The following is a 23478-nucleotide window of genomic DNA, read 5'->3' as shown; positions in this document are numbered from 1 at the left end:
ACAGGCGAGTTCCTGGCTGCTTCCAGTCACCTAGCTTTGCTCATGAAGGAGCAGGCCTTTTCCACAAGTAGCTCCTTGGCCTCTTTCTGGGTGGTACACGGCCACCTCTGACTGTCTCAATCCCAGCTCTGGCAGCACAAGAAGAACATTGATGACTGTAAGAGTTAACAAGAAATTTCAAGCAAGATGGCAAAACAGGATGCGGAAATTTTTCGCTATAACAAGTTGCATGGTATATTAATGACATGACAACAATCGTTTTTCTGTCTCTGTCTCTTTAGAGCAGCTGAGAATTTCTCACAGTTTTTGAAAACTTTGAGGGATATGAGTTGTTGAGGGTGATCACATACTCCCTTTTTTAAAAAGAGTGAAAAGATTTTCGCAAAGGAATAAAAACATAACAACATAAACATGTCAGTCTGCCCCAGGGCAGCTGTGGCTACAACTGTAGCTTGCCTCCACCAGTGTATGAATGTGTGTGTGAATGGGTGGATGACTGGGTGTGTAAAGCGCTTTGGGGTCCCTAGGGGGGACTAGTAAAAGCGCTATACAAATACAGGCCATTTACCATTTACCATAAAAAATCAAAGGATGACAATATCCATATGAAATACATAAACCAATTTACATAAAGACTGATAAAGGATACTTTATTGGTTATTAGAAATTTGTCATAGAAAGTTAATGACAATCAGTTTTTGAAAAGGGCTAAAGGTACCTTTGAAAAAAAAAACACAAAAACAATGGCAATAAAAAGAACTATGCAGAATAGTGATAAAAAGAGCTGTATCCAAACCAGGAATATATGCAAACATTTTCTTATTGTTTTGGCAGCATCTAACTGCAGACATCAGTGACACTCATCAAGGTTGTATATTATGGTATATGAGTGCTTATAAAATATTTAAAATGTTTACAAAATAGGCTTTCTGAATTTTTGGTCATCAACTTGTTTTCATACTTGCATTTTAATGCTTGTGTCTACATGTTGTGAAATTACACCGACATGCTGTACAGGAGGACAAACAAAGAGAAAGTGTACATGTTTTTATTTTCTTACTCCACTCAAAGATGACTTCAGTAATATCATACGTCACTGTTTTAACACTGTCCCCACATTTCCCACACATGTAAATCACTTCGTGGCACACTCCTGTATTGTTATTTTTCATCTCAAGAGTGAAAAATTCTGGTTTTCTGAATTTTGTTATTTTGTCATTAATGTCATTAATTTATGATAATTTTTACTCTTCTTTGCTTCTTTCTTAGCTCCACAGTATGAAGGCCTAGACAACTTTCAGTGCCTAAATCTGTGCTCATATAGAAAATCTCTACTCTGCAAGCATTACAGTAGAAATATTAAAGATTTACATACATTTATATTGTTTCTTTATATCATCTTCACTGGTCTCAAGACTATGATGGATATGACAATTAACTCTTTCAGTCAAATCAATATAACTGCTGCACCTGATCCAAATGGCTCTGTGTATGCTGAGTTGTTTCAGTCTCTCACCAACATCCGTATTGTTGTTTTCTCCCTGGGCTCTTGCCTTGGCGTGCTCTGGAATCAAGTGGATATCTGAGTGACCACGATCAAGATGAAGAAAACAGTCAATACATTTCAGTACCTCAACCTTGCTGTAGCTGACTTCTTCTTTGCAACATCTCTACCCCTGAGTGTGATACACCATAAATATGGTCTATATGAACACATTTGTCATGGTCTACATTCTAGTGATCAGTGTGGAAATGAATCACAGTTTAGTGCACTTTACAGTGATTTCACCAGAATGTGGAGTGGACAGGTTTTAGTTGAGATACATGGAACGCATTATGAGTTTGCATATTGAGAAGCAGCTTCAGATGCACAAAACCGGGTTGGCCATAGACTCTATTTCACATGGTCCAACTGGGAGAGTGTACTCCCAATTACTGAGTAGAGAACCAAACCTTCTGGCCTTTGGTGTAAGTTGGTGCAAGGGTTCTGTTGCGATCGGCATACCCACTGCAATCAAGGAGACAACTAGGATAAATTAGCACATGGATGCAGTTTCCCGTTACTGAGAGAGGACTGCTCTTATATCAGAGTCTGAGGCATCCACTTCGATGATAAATTAGCAGTTAATATCAGGCTGGGACAGGACTGGAGTGGTGGCGAAACATTTCTTCAGGAGATCAAACACTGACTACGCTGAAGGATTCCACTGGAAAGAGACTAGTGATGTGCGATACCACTGATTTCCTTTCCGATCCGATACCAACTAAAATTCAGGGTGGTATCGATGATACTGATCCGATACCGATACTCTGTACAAAAACTTAATGTTTTATTGTATTTCATAATACAATATATAATTGTATTATGAAATTGTAATGAGAATATAATAATATAGCTTCATAATGATTACAGGACAACAGACTACTTGTTCTCATTGCTTAATAATGCAGAATTATCATACAGAAATAAAAAACCTGAAGTTGTGCACTATTTGAGCATGTTGCCTGCCTGCAGCACTAAAGGACTCCGCGAGAGACGTCTGTCTCGCCCTGGCAGCACCTGTCCCTGTCCTCCTCTTCAGTTTGTCTCAACATAAGCTCGTCATATTCTGTGATATGATTTACTCTGAGGTGTTTGACGAGGTTAGTGCTGTTGCCACAACACCTCACTGTCTTGCCACATGTATCGCAAACCGCGTCTTGACTGTTTGTGGAGGTAAAATACGTTCACACATGACTCTGTTTACGCTCAGCCATTGTTGTGAGTGCGCACGCCAGGGGCTCCGACACATTTATACAGCCGTATTTCGCACATGACTATGAAAGGCGTAAGAGGAAGTAGTTCCTTCCAATTCGAATGATATAGTTTCTTTCCACTGCGTTCCTGTTAATGAAAAACTAAAAATTTACCCCAAAGTACTAAAATATCAATATTTTAATATGAGAATCGATTCTAGAACATAAATTACTGGTATCGGAAGAATCGATATTTCAAAATCGATCCGCACACCACTAAAAGAGACTTTTGGAGAGGTTAGATGTGTTAAGAGTAAGGCCATTTTGCTGAAATCTCCGATGAAACAGCGATACAAGCTAGCAAAACTCTGGAAACATTGGAGATGCATGTGGTTAGATGGACTGGCAAGTCTACTACTACCTCACTTTTGCAGGCTCTGGTTTGAGGTTGCCTTTCTCTACTCTGTAGCACAAGAAGGAAGCTGTGTCAATGTGAAATTCATATTTTTTTCTATTTACAAAAAGTTTATTCCCCAACAAACATTGTAGCACTTGCCTGACGTGGGTTTCATGTTCTTGGGCTGATTTCAAAAAGATAAGCATGTAGACGAAGACAAAGCGATTAATGAAGTCCTGGAGGATGTTATTCACGAGGGACTGAAACACAGAGGGGACATTCGAAAGACCAAAAGGTATCACCAGATACTCAAAATGGCAGAGGTGAGGCCGGCTGAGTTCGTCTTCCTGGTGGAGGTATTCATCCACTCATCCACTTCCTTTACTCTTACCAGATGGTAAGTATTCTGCATGTCATGTTTACTGAAGATGGTTGCTCCCTGTAATAACTCAAAAGGAGATGTGAACAAATGCAATATATTCTACGCAGGGTCTGATGGTCTTGCCTTTCTTCTCAATGATAATAAACTCTGCCAGTGGAGGACAGCGTTTGTGCACAACAGTAGCACTTTAGCACCAAGTGTCAATGATGTAAACACACACTTCCCCGCCATGAGTCTTAACTTAAGGCTCAGTTGGTGCGGTAGCTTGTTAACCCAGCTAGCTGAATGACAGAGTCCAAGACTTATTGAAAACACAGCGGTCCCTCACCTTTGTGGTTCCTAAAAGTATGTGGTATATTTTGTGATCTAGTGAGCAATCATTGGCAATAATAAGTAATTGAATTACCTAATAGGTGGCCTAATAGGCTTGCCCCACTTCTCTCACATTGCTTCCGGTGCCTCCTCTACTGGGTACTGCTAATCTTTGAAGTAATGCACACACCTCTAGGCAAGGTAACAGCACCCTGACTGCCATTAGATATTGTAATGAAATTGTTCACTGCCCATCGTCCACTTAGTCCTGCATTTCTCCTGGTGAGTGACGGTCCCTACATTTTAAATAAATATCTGTTCTTTCTAATTTTCCATTTTCAAAGTTATTATTTTTGCTTTAACAAAAAGCAAAGAGAGAGAAGCAAAAAGAGAAGAGAGTCATTGTTTCCCCACCTGCTGAACCCACTTTGACCCCCGACTGTACATATTTTCCTGTTTAGAGGCAAAGTCACCTCCTACAATATTTTTTTTAAATTCCCCTCTCGCCTCTGCGGGCAGTCTGTCCTTCAAGCTCGGGTCCTCTACCAGAGGCCTGGGAGCTTGAGGGTCCTGCACAGTAGTTTTTGTTTCCGTCTACTGATATTATTTTATTATTATGTTAATATACCAAAAGGTTCGATTAGCTTTGCACAAAAGTAGAAACATCCACCAAAGAGCAACTTTTTACTTTCTTACTTTGAGTACTTTTCAGAGTTTGTACTTTTTTACTAGTAAAGAAGTTGAATCAGTACTTCAACTTTTACTGAAGTATTTTTAACAGTAGCTTTTGTACTTCTGCTTAAGTACAGAATATCTGTACTTTTGCCAACTCTGACAGGGGCTACCACATTCACCTGACCTAAATCCAATAGAACATCTGGGATATTAATTTTCAGTCCATCTGACGCTGTCAGGCTGCACCTCAGACCATCCAGGAGCTCAGTGATGCCTGGGTCCAGATCTGGGAAAATCTGGTCGCCCAGGACATCATCTGTCCTCTCATGTTTTCAGGCATGCAGAAAAGCACAAGGGAGCCACACAAACTACTGAGAACCATTTTAAGTTGCTGCAATGAAATTTTGGCCGTACTTTGATTTTCAAAGTGCCTTTGAATTAAGCCTTGTGTAGGTTGATAATTTTCAGTTCCATCAAATAGTGTGGCGTCCTGTCATTCCTATCACATTACTCAGTCCATATGAATATAGATATCCAGCATAATTGTTTTTCCATTAAGGTCTGATGTATTTTCAAAGTGTCCCTTTAATTCTTTGAACACTGTAAACGTTAAGACAGAAAGAGAAAGAATAAATTAGATAAATGTAAGGGCAAAAATGGCAGCTTTCAGAGTAAATACAAAAGCTGACCAAGCTTGCAAAACAGGATGCTGATAACAGAGCTATACTGGTGGCACACTATATTTTAGATTTTAGACATCTTTTGCGCTCTCTCTCTCCCTCTCGCTCTCTCTCAATTTCTTTCTTTGTGGGCAGTGACGTCTTACCTCACATATATTAACCTGGCATTTTTCTGCATTGCATTCATCAACAACCAACAAGAGAGCTTCCCTAAAGGTAAATGATCTTTGATATTTTCCTTTTGTAAGTTTGTAAAATCATCACATATTTGCTATGCAGGAATAGACTGACCCTGGTATTTACATAATACAATAAGATCATTTATTAAAATTAAGCAAACAAGCTAAGCTGTTGCATTTAAGAGAGAGCACTGCTTTGATGAGAACTCTTGAAGTAATTGTTTTCTGTCATATTATAACTTGTTTCTCAGACAGTGATCGTGCGTATGTTTTTCTGTCTGTTTCTAATTGTTGTAAAAAACGCTTTGCTGTATTAAGGTGTATTCAAGCCAAACACGAAGGTCATTACAGTTCTCCTCATTACATAAACATAAAAAGTCTTTAATTACAACTGATGTGAAATTGCACTGGGCAACATGAACAGAGGGGAATCTGCCTTTGTGGCAAAATATTTCAACTTCTGAAAAAGGCTGCTGGTTCATGAAAACCATCATCTATGGATTTATTTTTACATATATGCACCACTCATTGAATAGATTAAAATAGCATAGTTTGAATGATCTTAAATATTTTTGCTTCACAATAAGTGCTGCTTTTTAAGATTACTTCGTTTAAAATCATTTAAAAGATTTTATCAAACCTTTTGTCACCAAATTTTGTTCTTTTTTTCATCCTTGTGTCTAATTGTTACATAAATCAAAGGTCAGACAAAAACACCCCCTTATTTTCCTGCACCTTTTATTGATAATTTCAGCAACTTCATGAGTTACTGTGTCAACAACAAGCATGTCCCTGTTATACCCATTACTTTGTTGTAAAACTTATTCATCTTGAGACACAATATCTTATTTTAAAAATTGCTTAAATTGATTAGTTCATCTCTTAAATTCACTTTGAAATTTCTTCATTTCCTTCTTGGCTTATCACTTGTGAAATCTAGACCTTAATCTGCCTTAACAGCTAAATCTGTAAATGAATTCATTACTGATCATGTTGTTTAAACTCTCAGGTCTAATATGGACAGTCTTCAGTTGTGTCATAACTTCAGCTCTACTCAAGCAGAAATCTAAAAGATTAGGAAAATTAAAGATTACTTTGCATACATTCATACAGACCCTGATGTCTCTTTTCTGTTCTTTTTGTTTTCTTGATATTACAGGTTTCTTGATAAACAATAATGGAGATGGCCAGAATCAATTTCAGTCTAATCAATACAACTGCTGCACCTGATCTAAACGATTCTTGGGTTGACTTGTTTTGGTCTCTTACCACCGGGGCTGTTGTTGTTTTCTCCCTGGTCTCTCTCCTCGGTATGCTCGGGAATGGAGTGGTTATCTGGGTGACCGGGTTCAGGATGAAGAAAACTGTTAACACAGTTTGGTACCTCCACATTGCTGTGGCTGACTTCATCTTTGCAGTGTTTCTAGCCCTTAGAGCAACATCCCTGGCTTTGCGGTTTCACTGGCCCTTTGGCAATTTCATGTGCAAGCTGTGCGGCACTCTAATCATTATAAACTTGTTTGCCAGTGTCTACATTATGGTGGTGATCAGTGTGGACAGATGTGTGTCTGTGGTGTGGCCTGTCTGGGCTCAGAACCACCGAAATGTACGCAGTGCAACCTATGTTAGTCTGTGTGTTTGGGTGTTGGCTTTGATTGTCAACATTCAACATTATTTTTACATGGACACAAAGAAAGAAACTGAAAACACAACTTACTGCTCCAACATCGGTTTTTTTGAAAAAGCAACACCAACTGTCATTCAGACCATTGTTATCACCCACTTCCTTCTCGGATTTGCAGTCCCCTTCACTGTCATTGTCTCTTGTTATGGTGTCATCATCCATCGTCTCAGGAGAAACCACAGCCTGGCCAGCCAATCAAGTCGCCCCTTTAAAGTTATCACTTCCATTATTGTTGCCTTTTTTCTGTGCTTGGCTCCCTATTACATCATTGATCTTATTCAGCTGGTGGTATTTATTCCACCAAATGAAACATTTCGCTATGCCTTTCTAATTGTGTCGAAGGTCGCCTCAAATTTGATGGTTCTTCACTGCTGCCTGAATCCACTGCTGTATGTCTTCTTGAGACAAGATTTTAAAGATGAAGTACGAAAATCAATCCTGAATGTGCTGGAGAGTGCCTTGAAGGAACAGGAAAAACACTCTGCCAGCAACATGAAGTCAGTGAACACCAGGCAGAGCAGAGAGAAGTCAGATTTGATGACTGAGGTATAAAGCTGTATATGAGATTAATAAACATGTTAAAATCTTTGATTGAAAAATTTGGGTGACTTTTTACCAGCTGTAAATATAACTGCAGATTAAATTTTTATAAACTTTTATCAAATTATGTGCTTATAAAATGAATCTAATGGAAACAACTAATTGTTTAAATGGTGCTGTGATGGTTTATTTCTTCACTGTATTGCTTTTCCTGCCTCTACATTATCTTTGTGCCATTATTATTATTATTAGTAGTAGTAGTATGTGATTATAACAATGTTACTTCCTAGAAGAAGAACCAGTCAGCAAAATCAAAATCAGTATTACTTTTGTGTCCAGTTCACTTTGTGAAACCAGTACCAGGTAAATTTAGTTGACAGGACATGACAGCTCCCACAGATGCCATCTTAGATAAGCATGGATTGGGCAGTTAAAACATACTGTAAGAATAATTCATTCACTCAGCCTGCCATTTATTTCCATGTATTAATAAACAGTGTGTAATGTTGAGGTCTTATTGTAAGATGACTTCTTCTTACCAATATCATGCAAAATTTAATATTTTATTTTAAATATTTGACATTCCTACAGTTCAGTGTATTCATTATTATAATATAAGATCATTATATAATTATCATGATATTATGATGCCAAACACTCTCACAGATTCTTATTCTTCTTCTTTTGCTCTTTAAAAGCTTTTTAACCCAATAAATAATGACAACTGTGATCATTCTTGTAATCACTGTTCCTGTGTTGTTTTACAAATAAACTGTGTATCAGTAGTATTAACTGAACAAATAATCAAACATTGGATAATAATAATCACTTTTAAAAATAAATAATGTAGGATTATCTAGGTGAATAAATATTATATTTATTTATCAGCCAAGTTGTGAAAAAAACTTTACAATACTTAACCGTGTGAAATAAAGCATAAACAAGTGCGTGATGCTAAATATTAAGCAGTTGTGAGATACATAACAATGAGGTATATTTGTATTAAAGATTATTAAATTCCAACACTTGGCCTTATGTGTGAGTATAACATGGTGAATGCTCAAATCCTCCCAAGGTGGGGAATTCCCAGACTGGGAGACCAGGTGCTGATCAGACCAGCTTGAAGCAGGGACCATTCCAGGTACAGCTGACTACCCAGACAGCAGTTTAGGTCGAAGGTCGAGCCACTTGGGTTCATGCCAGCCATTGCAAGAAGATTCCACAAACACAGTAATAACCCAAAGGGTGAAAAGATTTCCACATTGACGCTGAAGAAGACAACAATGGTGTACGACCTGCTCTGCCCTTTCAACCTACGGCTCCACTGGAACAAAAGAGTGAGAGGTGAAAGAGCGCCCTCCTCTAACAAGATTGTGCCAAGCTCCAACTCAATGGAGCACTTGTATCAGAGTTAAACAAATAAAAAAACTATGGTTTACACAGGTTCAGTTGCAGCCACTATCCCCTCATAGCAGGTTAGGGGCAGTGTTGAGTTTTTGTTACCTAGTGGCTACACAAGCCAGGAAGTACCAACGACAGGATTTGGTGTGTGGTAGTAACAGGTAAATGAACTTTTTTTAAAATGATTTGAATATATATGATTGTTTGTGTATAGATACACAAACCGCAATAGCTATGTCACTAGCGATCACCTAGCACATTATTATATACCAGCTAGCCCAACGTCAGTGACCCTACAAAAGTCACTGCTGTTTAGTTTGTGTATAAATACACAGACAATACACATATGCTTTCAATTATGTAATTTAAGTGATCTAGGTAGCTTTGTACGTGCTTTGGAATTTGTACGTGTTTTGGAGTTTGTACGTGCTTTGTCTCTAGGGGCCACGGTACGGTGGCCCCTGGAGACAAAGCACGTACAAACTCCAAAACACTTGCAAACTCCAAAACACTTGCAAAATCCAAAACACATGCAAACTCCAAAACACATGCAAACTCCAAAACACTTGCAAACTCCAAAACACTTGCAAAATACAAAACACTTGCAAAATACAAAACACTTGCAAACTCCAAAACACTTGCAAAATACAAAGCACATGCAAACTCCAAAACACTTGCAAAATCCAAAACACTTGCAAACTCCAAAACACTTGCAAAATACAAAACACTTGCAAAATCCAAAACACTTGCAAACTCCAAAACACTTGCAAAATCCAAAACACTTGCAAACTCCAAAACACTTGCAAAATCCAAAACACTTGCAAACTCCAAAACACTTGCAAACTCCAAAACACTTGCAAAATACAAAACACTTGCAAAATCCAAAACACTTGCAAAATACAAAACACTTGCAAACTCCAAAACACTTGCAAAATCCAAAACACTTGCCAACCCCAAAACACATGCAAATTCCAAAACACAACGGAAGTGCTCCAGGACGCTAGCGGCAGTGTTGAGCTTTTGTTACCTAGTAACTACACAAGCCAGGAAGTACCAATGACCGGATTTGGGCTGTATCCCAATTCAGGGTCTGCAGCCTTAAAGGCCGCATTTTAAGGCCAATTACGTCACAGCGACACGACGAAGGCTGTCCCAATTCAAAGGCTGCTCGAAATGCGGCCCTCAAATGCGTCCTTAATTTCCCTGAATTTTAAGGATGGGCCCAACATATCCCAGATTTCATAGCGCAGCGGTGGTGTGGATAATTTTGCCGAAAAAAACGGCGGAAGCGGAGCCGCCGAAGAGTAAACTTTCAGAAGTAAGTACTGAATATTATGTCACTTATTTATGCGCAAATGTTTTTATAATGAAGAACATTAAAACATTACTGTTGGCCACATGTCGGGAAAGTTATGTGACATTAGCGATGTTTGTACTAACTTAGTTTTAAAGCCTTTACTTCAAAATATACGCCGTTCAATAGTTGACTTTAATCTTACAGAGAATGTGATGATTTTATGGATAAATAAAGTCAGTCATATATCCACAAACACAACAAGCTGAAAGTAAGTGATGCTGCTCGGTTTGCAGTCCTGAATATCACGGCACAAGCAGGATTCACTGCACTGTTAATGTTAGCTGTGTTATATTGCTGCCTCTGTTCGGTGGTGTCGAGCCAAACGGACTTTAACGTGTGTTTGAACGAGCTGACGGTTCACTCGTTAAGCTGAAAGAAAGATGCTTTAATCACAGGAGTCACACGTGTCCACTGTACCATCTGGGAACTCTTTTTGTTTCGTAATAACACAAACTAAATCCTCCTTCTTTTGTGCTGTTTTGTAGCAGTGTGTACACCTGAGACTGTCACCTGTCTGTCTGTCTGTCCTGCACTCTCTCTCTCTGTTTCTTTCTCTCTGATTGTGTAATAAAAGTATGAACATTCATTTATAAGTTACACTTGTGTTTGAATCCTGCAGCTTATCACACATTTGATTTCCATGTGTGACAACTGCAAGTGTCCAGAGTGAGGACAGACTGAGGGACCCACTGCTGTACATCATCTGTGAGGCTTTGCATCCCTGATGATCCACCAGGACAAACTCAGCAGTGTGTGAGGAAGAGGAGGAGGAAGAGCCAGTAGCAGCTGACAGATGGAGAGAATAGACAGACTGTTCCCTGTTTGTGAAGGACTGCTAGAAAAGTTTAGAATAACTAATTGTCTGTCCTGAATCAGTCTTATTAGGTAATGTTCAAATAATTTTATCCTCCCAGTGTTTTCAGTGTGGGAGAAAGTACTCAGGGCCTTCAAGTTACACACTATGAAAGGCAGCAACAAGTTTAAAATTCAGAAACCTAAAGTATGTATCAGCAGCAGAATGGACCTAAAAATAAATGTTTGTTTTAGTTCTATGAAGCTTTGAGTATTTTGCATTAGTAGCACTGCTGTGTTTGTTGCATCATATTGCTGTAATTGTTTATATTCTTTATATATTCTGAGGTAAGTTGATCTATAGTGTTACATCATATTTTATAAGGATGTTATGTGTTTGTATACTTTCTGCCCAGTTTGACCCATTTAGCAGAAGTCAGCCTGTTTAAGGCTCTGATATCTATTCTGTATGACTTAAAGCAGTTATGACATGGTCTGATTTTCTCACCCAATAAAGGAATATTCAATATATCAGTCTACTCTTCATTTTATCAGAAACAGTTATCACAGCTTGTACATTTTCTTTTTATAAATATATGTAAGCAATGAGCCAAATTTAGTAATGCTAACATACTGAAGGAACAACATTTGTCTCTTATATATGATACACCTATATATACACTGTCAAAGACACTTGTCTTTGAGTGAAGATTTAAGGTGATAAGACATATAAATAACTGCAACTTGAATCTGTACTGAGGCTCAGTATTTGACACAGAGTTCATGTTCACTGCTGTAATAGCTAATAATGATTAATATAATAACTATAATATTGGCCATATTATATTTACATTACCAAAGTGATATGACTTTAGTCTCATGAACAACATTAGCTAATTGTTATTTACTAACTAACTTAAATGACTGTTCAGTACAGAAATGAAGCCCAAAAATCATGTTTTACTGTCCTGTGGTCTCAGCCTCAGATACTTATCAAATCACACAAAGCTCTTGTAGAAACAAACAAACAAATTAACAAAATATGTTCTCCTTCATTTCTGTCAAACAAAGTTGTATGACACGTTTCCAGCGGTTAGTATCATGGTTGCTAGGCAACCTGGGAAGCGAGACGGAGACTAGACCGTCCCATACAGACAAACTTGCCGTTTATTTTGCAAATCGAGCTCAACACTGCCCCTAGCGTCCTGGAGCACTTCCGTTGTGTTTTGGAATTTGCATGTGTTTTGGAGTTTGCAAGTGTTTTGGATTTTGCAAGTGTTTTGGAGTTTGCAAGTGTTTTGGAGTTTGCAAGTGTTTTGGATTTTGCAAGTGTTTTGGAGTTTGCAAGAGTTTTGGAGTTTGCATGTGTTTTGGAGTTTGCAAGTGTTTTGGAGTTTGTACGTGCTTTGTCTCTAGGGGCCACCGTACCACGGTATATATTTATATATAAACATATATAAATAAAACCACGGGTTTTTTTTTAACATTAGTCATTTCTTTTGTGCATAATTTTATATTGGTGTTGATAATAAATTAATTAAAGCAACAAAACAACCTGCAGAGCCGGTTGGGAGCCGAAAGAGCCGGCTCTTTTCAGTGAGCGGAGCCCAAGGAGCTGGTTCTCTAAAAAGAGATGGAATTCCCATCACTATATCCAAGTGTCTTCATCAGTTCACAAAAAGAATGTGTTGATTAAAGTTTGACTTATCTGACTGTTTTGTTTTGCTTAATGCACCTTGTAATCCGTTGTGCCTTATGATATATTGTGGTAATGTTAAGTTCTAGTATTTTTATTAGTTTGTCGTAGTTGAGTGTGGTCTAGTTTATGTTATCATCCATGTCTTCTTGCTTATGAGTCCTGTTTGTCATATGTTTTCTCCTTGTCTATGTAGGCTCCCTGTGTGTTTAACCCTTGTGTGGTGTTCATATTTTTGTTACTCAGCCAGTGTTCATGGGTCTGGTGGACCCGCTAGAGTTTTGGCTTTCAAAATTAACACTATCAAACAATTTTATGTTAAATTACTCAACAGATGTTTACTTCATCCCAATTACAAGCCATATGAACAGCAAACATGGTTAATTTTTCCCTTTACCTTTGTTAGACCACATTTATGAATTAATGTGCTTCTCGTTTTTTTGTTTTTGTTTTTTATAAAATGTTATAAAAAAAAATAAATCAGTTATAATCAAGTGGAGTGAAAGACACAACACATTTACACGTGAAGCAATATGTTTCACAACTAAATGGGATCAGCTGCTCATCATGGTGACATTAGGCCCAGAGTTATAAAACGGGGGAGGTGGTGCACACACTTATCCCACGCTGTCCTGATGGCAGCTAGCTTGTCTCTCTGCAGTCGAGCTGGTCTGTCGTCTCGGTTATCAAAACGGATAATCCTGGAAATTTTGTGGAAGGTTTCCAGAGACATTGATGCATGGAATGGTTCTTGCAGGTTTCTGCATACCACAGGGATTCTGTGGATTCCCTTTGGACCTGAAAACTCCTGCAAGGATAAGAACCCCAAAGTAGGCCTTTGGAGTTCTTAGATGAATTTGGTCCATCTCCTTCCACCTCTCTCCAAAAATACACCTTCCTTCTAGATTACTGCAATCCAGAATAATTTTCTGGATGGAATCTGGGATGAAAAGCTAAAATGAAGACTTGATGTCCTGCACATGAGTAACTGTCATGGCTTGTTGGCCCTGGCTTATCACAGTAACAGCTCTGCAGGGTGGCTCATTTCTTGGGCAAGAAGACCATTCAATGTCACCAGTTATTGACATCCATATTTCTTCACTTGCTGTCTGGTGGGCTTGTTCTGGTTTTGGAGCTGTCTGCTGATGGGGTACTCGTCTTCGTTTTGTTACTAAATGGTGCTCAACCTCATCCTCTTCTTCAAAGTCACTGTCAGACTCTGAATTTTCAGAAATGTGAAATATTCTGAACCCTCTTTGTCAACATCATCATCCAAAGCCCCTCTCTCTTCCAAAATCAATTGGATGGCCCTCGCAGCAGATAATCTTTTGCCATCTTGATCAGTTGTGATAAAGAACCACACTGGCAAAGTCTTATTTATAGTATTATTCCCCTAATTTGCAGGTGGGACAGGGTATGAGAAAATAAAATTTGGATCCCTCAAGAAAGAGGGTAAAATGTGTGGGAATGTAAGAGCAGACGGTGTTGATAGTTGAATTTTCAACAATGTTGCAACTTTGTGCGGGAGCGGGAGGGGAAAAAAACACTATCAGCAGCACCAGAAAGGAGGAAGACAGAGTATGGGAAAACAGGACCTACACTTTCAACACTTTTATTAGACCTGGGTCCAGTGGACCCGAACACTTTGTATGTAATGTAAATGCGTGGGGGGAGGTACAGTATGAGGTCATTGAAAATTAGTTCGGATTTATGTTCTTCACAGAAAATAAGCCAAAGCCAATGAATTTCAGGTTGAAAAAATAATAAGTTGTTTAATTTTTCTTTTGAAAAAAACTGAAAACGGGTCTCACAGACCCGAACACCATACAAGGGTTAAATGCATGTAGCCCTTTTCTGCCCCCCCCCCTTCGTGTTCATTCCATGTCTCCTGTCTGTCACATGTACCCATGTAGATACATGGGTACATCTATACTATTCCAAAGTTCCTTATTTACCTCCCACCTTTCCTGTTATTCTGTTATCACGTTCACCTATACGTCATACACAGTTTCGATCAAAACAACTTCTTCCTCATCTCTCGTCTTCTACCTTTCCTTTTAAGGTCTTGCCCTATCTTTAACCCCTTTCTTAATTGTGCATGTGTGTGTGTGATGTACATGTCTCTGCCTGCAATGTATGTGTGTTCCTGTCTGTACTGTAGGAGTGTGTGTGTGTGTGGGTCATGTCAGTGTGCGCTTTGTAGGTGTCAATCCATGTGCGTTTGATTTTTGTTAATTGAGTTAATTATGAGGGGTTTTAGCAAGTTTCACATATGATGGAGGTCACTGTAAATATATTGCTCATACCACTTTCCTTATCACTCGAGTCAGACTATCTTACAGTGACATAGAATTGAGTACTAATAAAGTACTGCATTTCTTTCATAGTTATAACTTGTCTACAAACTCTCAGAGAGTGACAGTGTGTATGTTTTTCTGCCTAATAGTTGAAAAAATGCAGGTGTACCGTTTAAGGTGTATTCAAACCAAACACAAAGGTCATTACAGTTCATTACAAGAACAGATGGGGATTCATTTGTGTCATGCTGCTTCATGAAAATCCATCATCTGTGGATTTTTGTTTATTTACACTACTGATTATTTTCCTGCACCTTTTATTGATAACTTGAGTTAAAAACAAGCATGTCCCAGTCATCCCCATTACTTTTTTTGTAAGCCCTGTATCATAATTATAATTTAGTTTGAGATATGCAATCTTATAACAAATTGCTAATAATAAATTGGTTGGTATACCTCTTTTTTTTTCATGACTGCTCTTAAATTTCTTCAATTACTTCTTGGCTCACCTGAAATCTAGACCTTACTCTGCCTTAACGTTTAAATCTGTAAGTGAATTCATTACTGTTCATGTTGATTTAACTCTAAGGTCTGATATGGACAGTCTTCAGTTGTGTCATAACTTCAGCTGTACTAGACTCAAGCAGAAATTTAAAACACACTTGTTCACTTGTTTTGTTTTTGTTCTGTTGCTGCAGGTCTCAAAGCAATGACTGCAATGACCCCAGAAAATTTCAGTCCAAGCAATACAAGTGCCGCACCTGATGTAGATGAGTCTTTGGATAACTTGCGTCAGTCTTTCAACATCATATCTATCGCTGTTTTCTCCCTGGTCTCGCTCCTCGGTGTGGTCGGGAATGGAGTGGTTATCTGGGTGACCGGGTTCAGGATGAAGAAAACTGTTAACACAGTTTGGTACCTCCACCTTGCTGTGGCTGACTTCATCTTTGCAGCGTTTCTGCCCTTTAGTGTAACATTCCTGGCTTTGCGGTTTCACTGGCCTTTCGGTAATTTCATGTGCAAGCTGGACGCCACTACAATCTCTCTGAACATGTTTGCCAGTGTCTACATTCTGGTGGTGATCAGTGTGGACAGGTGCGTGTCTGTGGTGTGTCCTGTCTGGGCTCAGAACCACCGAAATGTACGCAACGCATTCTATGTGAGTCTGTGTGTTTGGGTGTTGGCTTTGATTGTCAACATTCAATATTTTTTTTTCATGCACACAGAGGAAGTGTCTAAAAACACAACTTACTGCTTCAGCAGTGTTGAGGATTTTAAATATGCAACACCATCTGTCTTTCATACCATTTCAGTCACCCACTTCCTTTTAGGATTTGCAGTCCCCTTCACTGTCATTGTCTCTTGTTATGCTGTCATCATCCATCGTCTCAGGACAAACCACAACCTGGCCAGCCAATCAAGTCGCCCCGTTAAAGTTATTGCTTCCATTATCATCACTTTTTTTCTGTGCTGGGGGCCCTATTACATCATTGATCTAATTCAGCTGGTGGTATTTATTCCACCAAATGAAACATTTCGCTATGCCTTTCGAATTGTGTTGTATGTCGCCGAGAATTTGGTCATTCTTCACTGCTGCTTGAATCCACTGCTGTATGTCTTCTTGAGACAAGATTTTAAGGCTGAAATACAAAAATCCATCCTGAATGTGCTGGAGAGTGCCTTCCAAGAAGAGGAGACACTCTCTCCCAGTGTCATGAAGTCAGTGAACACCAGGCTGAGCAGAGAGAAGTCAGATTTGATTACTGAGGTATAAGGCTGTATATGATGTATTTTGGTTACTGTATTCTGTACTACTTATCCAGCCCTGGAAAAGTGGATGAAGATGGATGGATTATTTTACTTTAACTAACTCACAAAGTCTACCATTCACTTCTAGCTATTAATAATCACTGTGTTTTGTTAATAACTTATTATGAGCTCACCACTGAGTTCTTACCAATATTATGTAAACATTTACATTTTATATTAAATATTTGGCATTCCTACACAGCAAAATCTCCAGTGTTAAATTAACACTAGAGAGTGTCTATATGGGTCCACACCTCTGAGTGTTAAATACAACACTGTTGAGTGTTAAATTAACACTTTTGACAGTGTTATATGTTTAAAAGTAACCTAGTCAGTTTTGAAGATTAACAATGGCTAACACTGAGCAGTGCTGATTTTCTAACACTGGAAAATAACTCAAAATGTTAGAATATTCCAGTGTTAGAAAATCAGCACTGCTCAGTGTTAGCCATTGTTAATCTTCAAAACTGACTAGGTTACTTTTAAACATATAACACTGTCAAAAGTGTTAATTTAACACTCAACAGTGTTGTATTTAACACTCAGAGGTGTGGACCCATATAGACACTCTCTAGTGTTAATTTAACACTGGAGATTTTGCTGTGTACAGTTCACTCTATTCATTATTATTATTATATGTGATTAGTATATAATTATCATGATGTTACTATGCTAAACAGTCTCTCTAATAGCTTCTTTCTGTCTTTCAACTTTTTTTAACCCCAAGAATGTCAGTAAATAATGACAGTAGTGATCATTCTTGCTCATATAATCACTGTTCTTGTGTTGTGTTATAAATATACTCTGATATGTGTATCAGTAGTATTAACTGAACACACCAAACATTGGATAATAATAACAATATTTAATCATATGCAAACAGCTAACAGACATTACAATTATAATTTGTGATATATTGAGAATAGGAGACACATCAACAACACACCTCTTCCAGTTAATGGCTAATTAATATTATGCTGAACATAGTCCAAAAGATTCAATAAGCCACATCTCAGTGGCTACTGTCAGTTTACTGTTATCATAGCCAAGTGGCTAAAGGTAAACAGAAGTTTTATCACTATCCCTACTAATGAATGTTCTCTTGTTTCAGGATGCATAATAAGTGCCATTATCCAATGACACATCTGCTTAACTCTATCTTTTGCTCGTTTTTCCTCCTCTTCTTTTCTTTTTTTCTAAACTGAGGACCTGTTGGCTTTGACCTTTTCTTGTCCATCTTCCATTCGAATATTATGAATGAAATGTGCTCTATTTGGAAGCAGCCCGCCCCCTCCCCTTTTGGCAGGTTGTGTGTGAGACTTAAGCACAGCAGTAGCAAGAAGGCGCACCGAGGGATCTCACATTTACTTTTCGCGTATATGTGTGTGATAGAATTTAGAAAACACATCGGTGCCAATTATAAGTCTATATCATAATGTCTGTTATTTTTGTGTTTGGTGGTTTGTTTTTATTTCCTTTTATTTTGCGAGCTGGTTTTTAGATGCCACTTCGGCCAGCCAGAGAATCCCTGGCCGCTTCGCCCCTCTCCTCCCTGCACGGCAAGAGCTCCTCGCAAATGGAGGGAGCTCTTATTAGAAAACCGATCGGTGCCTATGCAATCGATCGGTGCCTATGCAATCCCCAAAATGCGCTGGCTTGATGTCTGGGCAGCATGGGTGCGAGCAACTTTTTTTTTGCTAATGCCCACCACAATGCCACCCTGATCAACAACCCATGTCGCCCATATCAAAAACTGCCACTGCATGAAGTAAGCCATAGTGAAGGGAGCAGTAAACAGTCTAGCGCAACCTAGAAGTGCAAGTGCCTGTTCGATTCTAATGAGAGGGCTAATCAGACAAGGGAAAAAAAAACCTGAGATGATACACAACAGCTATAAGTAGGGCCTTTTACACAAATAACTATAAGACGGTAATCATAGACTGCTAATCCAACTAAAATAAGAGCAGTGGATACACTTCGAAAGGGAAACAAAGACTTATGTTTGAATGAAGGTGTTGAATCTTTCCAGCCAATTGCTTCACCAAAAGGCAGATCACATGAACCCCGGTTCAACAGCACAGTACTGACACCTGCTGCTCATTCGATTTACAGCAGCCCTGCTCTGATAATACATGTGGACTCCAGTGGATATGTAATGATGTATCACTTGTAGAATACCCATATGTGTATGTTTAATATAAATACACAAACAGACACACACACACACACACATCTACCCATCCTCTCTGAGAATGATTTATGTTATTAGTAGGCGATAGCATGTCAAAATGTTCCTTAACTGGACATTATCCACCTTTTTGGTTAGAAGTAGAAATAAAAGGAACTAAGCCATGCTAGACACACTAAAAGGATAAAGAGAAGCACTGTTAAAGGACTGAGTGGGCTTATACACACACACACACATGCACACGCACACACACACACACACACACACTGAAGAAGGATGGGAATTAGACACTGGTGCACACAATTCAAATAGCAGGTGACAAAGTAAATACCAAACACAGGAGACAACTAACTAGCAAACTAAAACAGGAAATGAATGGCAATAATTAAACAGGGAACTTGGATAAAAAAGTAAACATAACATGAGGAAATGGCATTGAAAGAAACAACAAAACCTTAAAAGTGGGAAAATACAGGGGAGAAAGGATATCACAAAACTCGTGGAATTAGGTACAAAATGAAACTAGACAGCAAAAAGGGACAGAATTTAAAAGAAAACCCGTGTATATAAACATGGTGAACCAAACAGGGAATATCAACTAGAAAACAAAACACCATAAACACCAAACAATCAGCAACGATTCAAAACTTAGGCATAAAACCTAGTGCCCATGACAAACTCACTCTCCACCTGCATTTCTGCATTTCAGTTTTCCCCTTTTAAACTGTTGTATAAATGGTGTATAAAAGCACTGCTATTTATACACTGTTAGATGTATAAATAGCTGGGGGGGAAATGGCAGATATGCGTTCAAACGTTCTGTTCAGGCCAAGCAGAAGAAAGTTATGAACTGGGAGTCTACTCCAAAAAGGATATTAAGAAAGAAGAAGCAGCAGTAAACGAGCAGAGTAGGTACATTTTATGTTTACATCAGTCACAGAGACCAACTTCAGAAAGGACTATTAGACCTCAGATTCTACAGGGACACGTGTGAACACGTGTGAACAGGTAATAACGGAGAGCAGACATTAGTTTATATTGCAGACCTTTTGCGATTACTCAAAATACCAAACAACTTACTGTGTTACAGGGGCCACAGTTCTTTAACTTGATGCCAGTGCACACGCAGGACTTTGAGAGAAAAAGAAAGCGAGAGAAAGAGAGAGAGAGAGAGAGAGAGAGAGAGATCATGTGACAAATGACTGAGCCAAGCTTGCTGAATTGCGATGTGAGACAAACCCACACACACCGAGCCGGGCTTAATCGCATAAACACACCGTATCTTATGACTGCTGGTAGCAAAGCCTGAACACCAGGCGGGCGGGGAAAGATCCAGATCCAGTGCTGTGCTGATTGACTGGCTGCTGCTGCTGTTACCTGGGGAGGCAAGAGGGAAGCATCGATGCCTCCGAGTCAGTATTCGCTCATGAGACTGGACCTGTTCTCGCCATCGGGCCTCCTGCACTGAGATAATGAAAGGATGGATGGACGACGATGCGGCGGGGACAACAGAGGGCTGAAGGATGCTGCTGCAGCGACTCGCCGGGATGAGGAGCAGCATCACAACACGATGAACTCGCCGGAAGAAGCGGGAGCGGATGATCTGTCTCTGGAGGAGATACTGAGGCTTTATAACCAGCCCATCAACGAGGAACAGGCATGGGCGGTGTGCTACCAGTGCTGCAGAACACTGGCGAAGGAGCACCGGGGCGCTGCCGCCACCGGAGCATCATCAGCGGCTACACCGAGGAGGATATCCGGACCGGGGGGTGTTAGGATACAGAAGGACGGGTCTGTGAGGGTGGACCACCAGGGCTGTGAAGGTAAAATATTATATAAGTGTGATTGTGCCTACAGCTACTCAGATCTAGGCCAAACCATCACTGGTCTTTTAAATAATATACGTGTGTTGTTCCAACACGTTCTCGTATAATGTTAACATTAGACCTAAAAGAAAGGGCCCCAGTGAGACTATTATAGAGGTGCGATGCAAAAATATCCTGTAAATAGCTCCGCACATGTTTTTGAGCTCACACGTGAAAGATTCATAAGTGTGTGTGTGTGTGTGTGTGTGTGTGTGTGTGTGTGTGTGTGTGTGTGTGTGTGTGTGTGTGTGTGTGTGTGTTTTCCTGACCAGGTGCTCAGTTTGCATGTCAGGATTAGTCCATAATCTGCATCATGCAGCACCAAAACAACCAGTACTTAAGGCTCCATGACCTGATCTCATCTACACAAAGACATACCATCACAAACCCCCGCCGCTCTCTCCCTCACATGGCTTCATGCGTCTCCGCTCATTTTCACTGTTTCCTCCTCAGCAAACACACGTGTGTGGGCATCATGTGGTTTCATCTCTTTTATTTATTTTTTTATGAAGAGCCCGTCAGGCTGTTTTGTCACCTCGTATCAGATCAGGCTGTTCATTCCGCTTCATCTGATTAAAGCATGTGATTACGAGCCGAAATGCGGGCACTGATCAGATCAAGGCGTGGACTGTTGCCCTGCTTGTGCCTGAACAGAACAGGGACAATTAGTGATGCATCACCCTTGTTTTTTTTTCATTTAGGTCTTGGTTATATTTAGCTGTTACTTCTACCTGTGGGAGCCTCATTCATTGGCTACAATTAATGAGAGGCAATAAAACAAAAAGAGCTAGTTAGAGTTATAGCAGTGTTTTTAGTGCCATGCTGGAAATATAACAGAGTCAGAGAGAGAGTAGTAGCAGTGTGCCAACTGAAAAACCGCTGTAATATTCTCAAGCTACCCCTACGGGCCTTTAAAGTGTGTCTATAGTGTTGTAATCCTGATGTTATTGTACTTTATGGTAGGTCATGTGTAACATGAGGCAGAATTAGTGTTTGTGGATATTTTTTCTAGCACGGTCGAGCTTTTAAATTGAGGGATAAGCCTGGAATCCAACCAAAACAAAACAGGTGACACTGCATGCTATGTGATATTTGTGTTGCCTTATTCTGTGGGTGCGTCTGTGAACATTTGCTTAAACTAAGCACCTGATGTTGTTAGACTAAGAGCTGGCGTGTTCATGTTCGTCTATATTTACATTTGCCCAAAGAGTGCAGAGCAGACTGACTTAATGCCTATCCATCTCTGTCTTTGTAATTGACTACCTGAGGGCCTGAGGGAAGTGCTCTCAACTCAGCTCCAACGTACACGCACTGTTACACAACCCTGCTGAGTCAGTGTTATGGCCTTTGATTCAATACATTTCACATCCTGCTTTGTCTTTGAGCAAATCTGAGAGGCTCAGCTGTGATCCTCATGCTGGTTTTGGCCTGTATGTCTATATGGTTATAGAATGAATGGGTTATTTTTAGGAACATGGATGCAACCACTGGAGAGGGGAGTCATCCTAGCCTTTATTCCTCTGTTGCCTGTGTACTGTGACATCATGCTGCAAATAGCGGCTGCATATCAATATGTTTTTTGCATTTGTTTGTCATTGTACTATTTTTTAAGTTTGTCAGAGAAAAGTAGAGGGTTATTTTTTTAAATATATACCCCTATGGTTCTTCAGATGATCCCCAGACTGCTTTATTGGCCCCACCTACATACATAACACACCAAATGCTTTCATATGAACGGATTTTGAACTTATCGAGTGCAATCGCATAAATATTATTATGTAACAGTTGTTAAACAGTTTTAAATGGTTAATGTAGGCTATACAGTATTCAGCATTCTACTTCTACTCAACCTCTACTGTTTGGAGTCATAGTTGGGATTTTCATTCAGTTATCCATTATATTCTGTAATTTTGGGAATGTGTTTGCATGTTTATTGATTAATAGAGCTAAACTGTTGTACTAAGTGCTGTGCTTTTGTCTTCCTAATGCACAAGCTTAATAATCAAAGCCATTCATGTAAATAATGAGATAAATGTGTGGTAAAGGTTTTAAAGGTTAAGGACTTTTGAAGCTATCATCTGCTAACATGGCTTCAAGTTAAATCCTAACACAGTTTGTTTTAGACTCTGTTGCCGTTTAAACCCACATCATGTCTGCTATGTAATACAGCATTTAACCAGGCCATCTGACACTTTTTATTACATCTCAATGACTGTAAATGTTTTTGCTCATGCCTGTTAGAAATAGATGGAATTTCATGCCAGTACTCTCCTTGACTGACTCATCTTGAAGGCACATTTGATTGTCTGCTCATTTTAGATGCAGTTAACACATCTTCACCTCAGCAGCACGGCATTCAAATCTACTGATGCGAGTTAAAGTTGTGGGCTGATGTCAGTGGTGCCATGATGTTGCATTCCTGCGTATTACAATACAAAACAGGGGTTTGTTTAGAGGGTCATCTGTTTGCAGGCTGTTTACTCATGAT

At 39.3% G+C, this 23478-nt stretch overlaps 3 protein-coding genes across 8 annotated transcripts in view; all 3 read left to right on the top strand.

The window, feature by feature from the left end:
• The first annotated feature begins 1412 nt into the window (after window positions 1–1412).
• On the top strand, window positions 1413–7597 carry LOC146377483 (N-formyl peptide receptor 3-like). 2 transcript variants are annotated; one of them, XM_084944641.1, is made up of 3 exons: window positions 1419–1498; window positions 5713–5741; window positions 6642–7597. In XM_084944641.1, exons 1-3 carry the CDS (start codon window positions 1419–1421, stop codon window positions 7595–7597), a joined length of 1065 nt encoding a protein of 354 aa, XP_084800767.1. The 2 variants fall into 2 exon arrangements, with proteins under 2 accessions (XP_084800766.1, XP_084800767.1); XM_084944640.1 differs by lacking the exon at window positions 5713–5741 and having other exon boundaries at window positions 1413–1518; window positions 6621–7597.
• Window positions 7598–15846: 8249 nt separating this feature from the next.
• Window positions 15847–16902, top strand: LOC146377482 (chemerin-like receptor 1). Its single transcript, XM_084944899.1, has one exon. The coding sequence runs from the start codon at window positions 15847–15849 to the stop codon at window positions 16900–16902; it is 1056 nt and encodes a 351-aa protein (XP_084801025.1).
• Window positions 16903–20328: 3426 nt separating this feature from the next.
• LOC146377481 (protein spire homolog 1-like) overlaps window positions 20329–23478 on the top strand; it is a 39451-nt gene continuing 36301 nt past the window's right edge. For 3 of the 5 annotated variants that reach the window (XM_084942928.1, XM_084942927.1, XM_084942929.1), the window contains exon 1: window positions 20330–20948. In XM_084942928.1, the coding sequence (XP_084799054.1) occupies window positions 20606–20948 (343 nt within the window). In that variant the 5' untranslated portion in view covers window positions 20330–20605. Of the gene's footprint in view, window positions 20949–23478 lie in introns of all 5 variants that reach the window. The other 2 variants (XM_084942926.1, XM_084942925.1) reach the window with 1 other exon arrangement.

This window comes from Perissodus microlepis, chromosome 11 (assembly GCF_051167445.1).
Source record: "Perissodus microlepis isolate ML-2025 ecotype Zambia chromosome 11, ASM5116744v1, whole genome shotgun sequence".
NCBI lineage: Eukaryota > Metazoa > Chordata > Actinopteri > Cichliformes > Cichlidae > Perissodus > Perissodus microlepis.
Note: the sequence above shows the minus strand (reverse complement) of the source record. Positions and strands in the feature narration are given on the sequence as shown.

Coding starts and splice junctions, on each gene's coding strand:
- LOC146377483 (XM_084944640.1), top strand. CDS start 1,419: ATGATGGATATGACAATTAACTCTTTCAGTCAAATCAATATAACTGCT. Junction 1,519..6,620: donor GTTGTTTCAGTCTCTCACCA/ACATCCGTATTG, acceptor TTGACTTGTTTT/GGTCTCTTACCACCGGGGCT.
- LOC146377482 (XM_084944899.1), top strand. CDS start 15,847: ATGACCCCAGAAAATTTCAGTCCAAGCAATACAAGTGCCGCACCTGAT.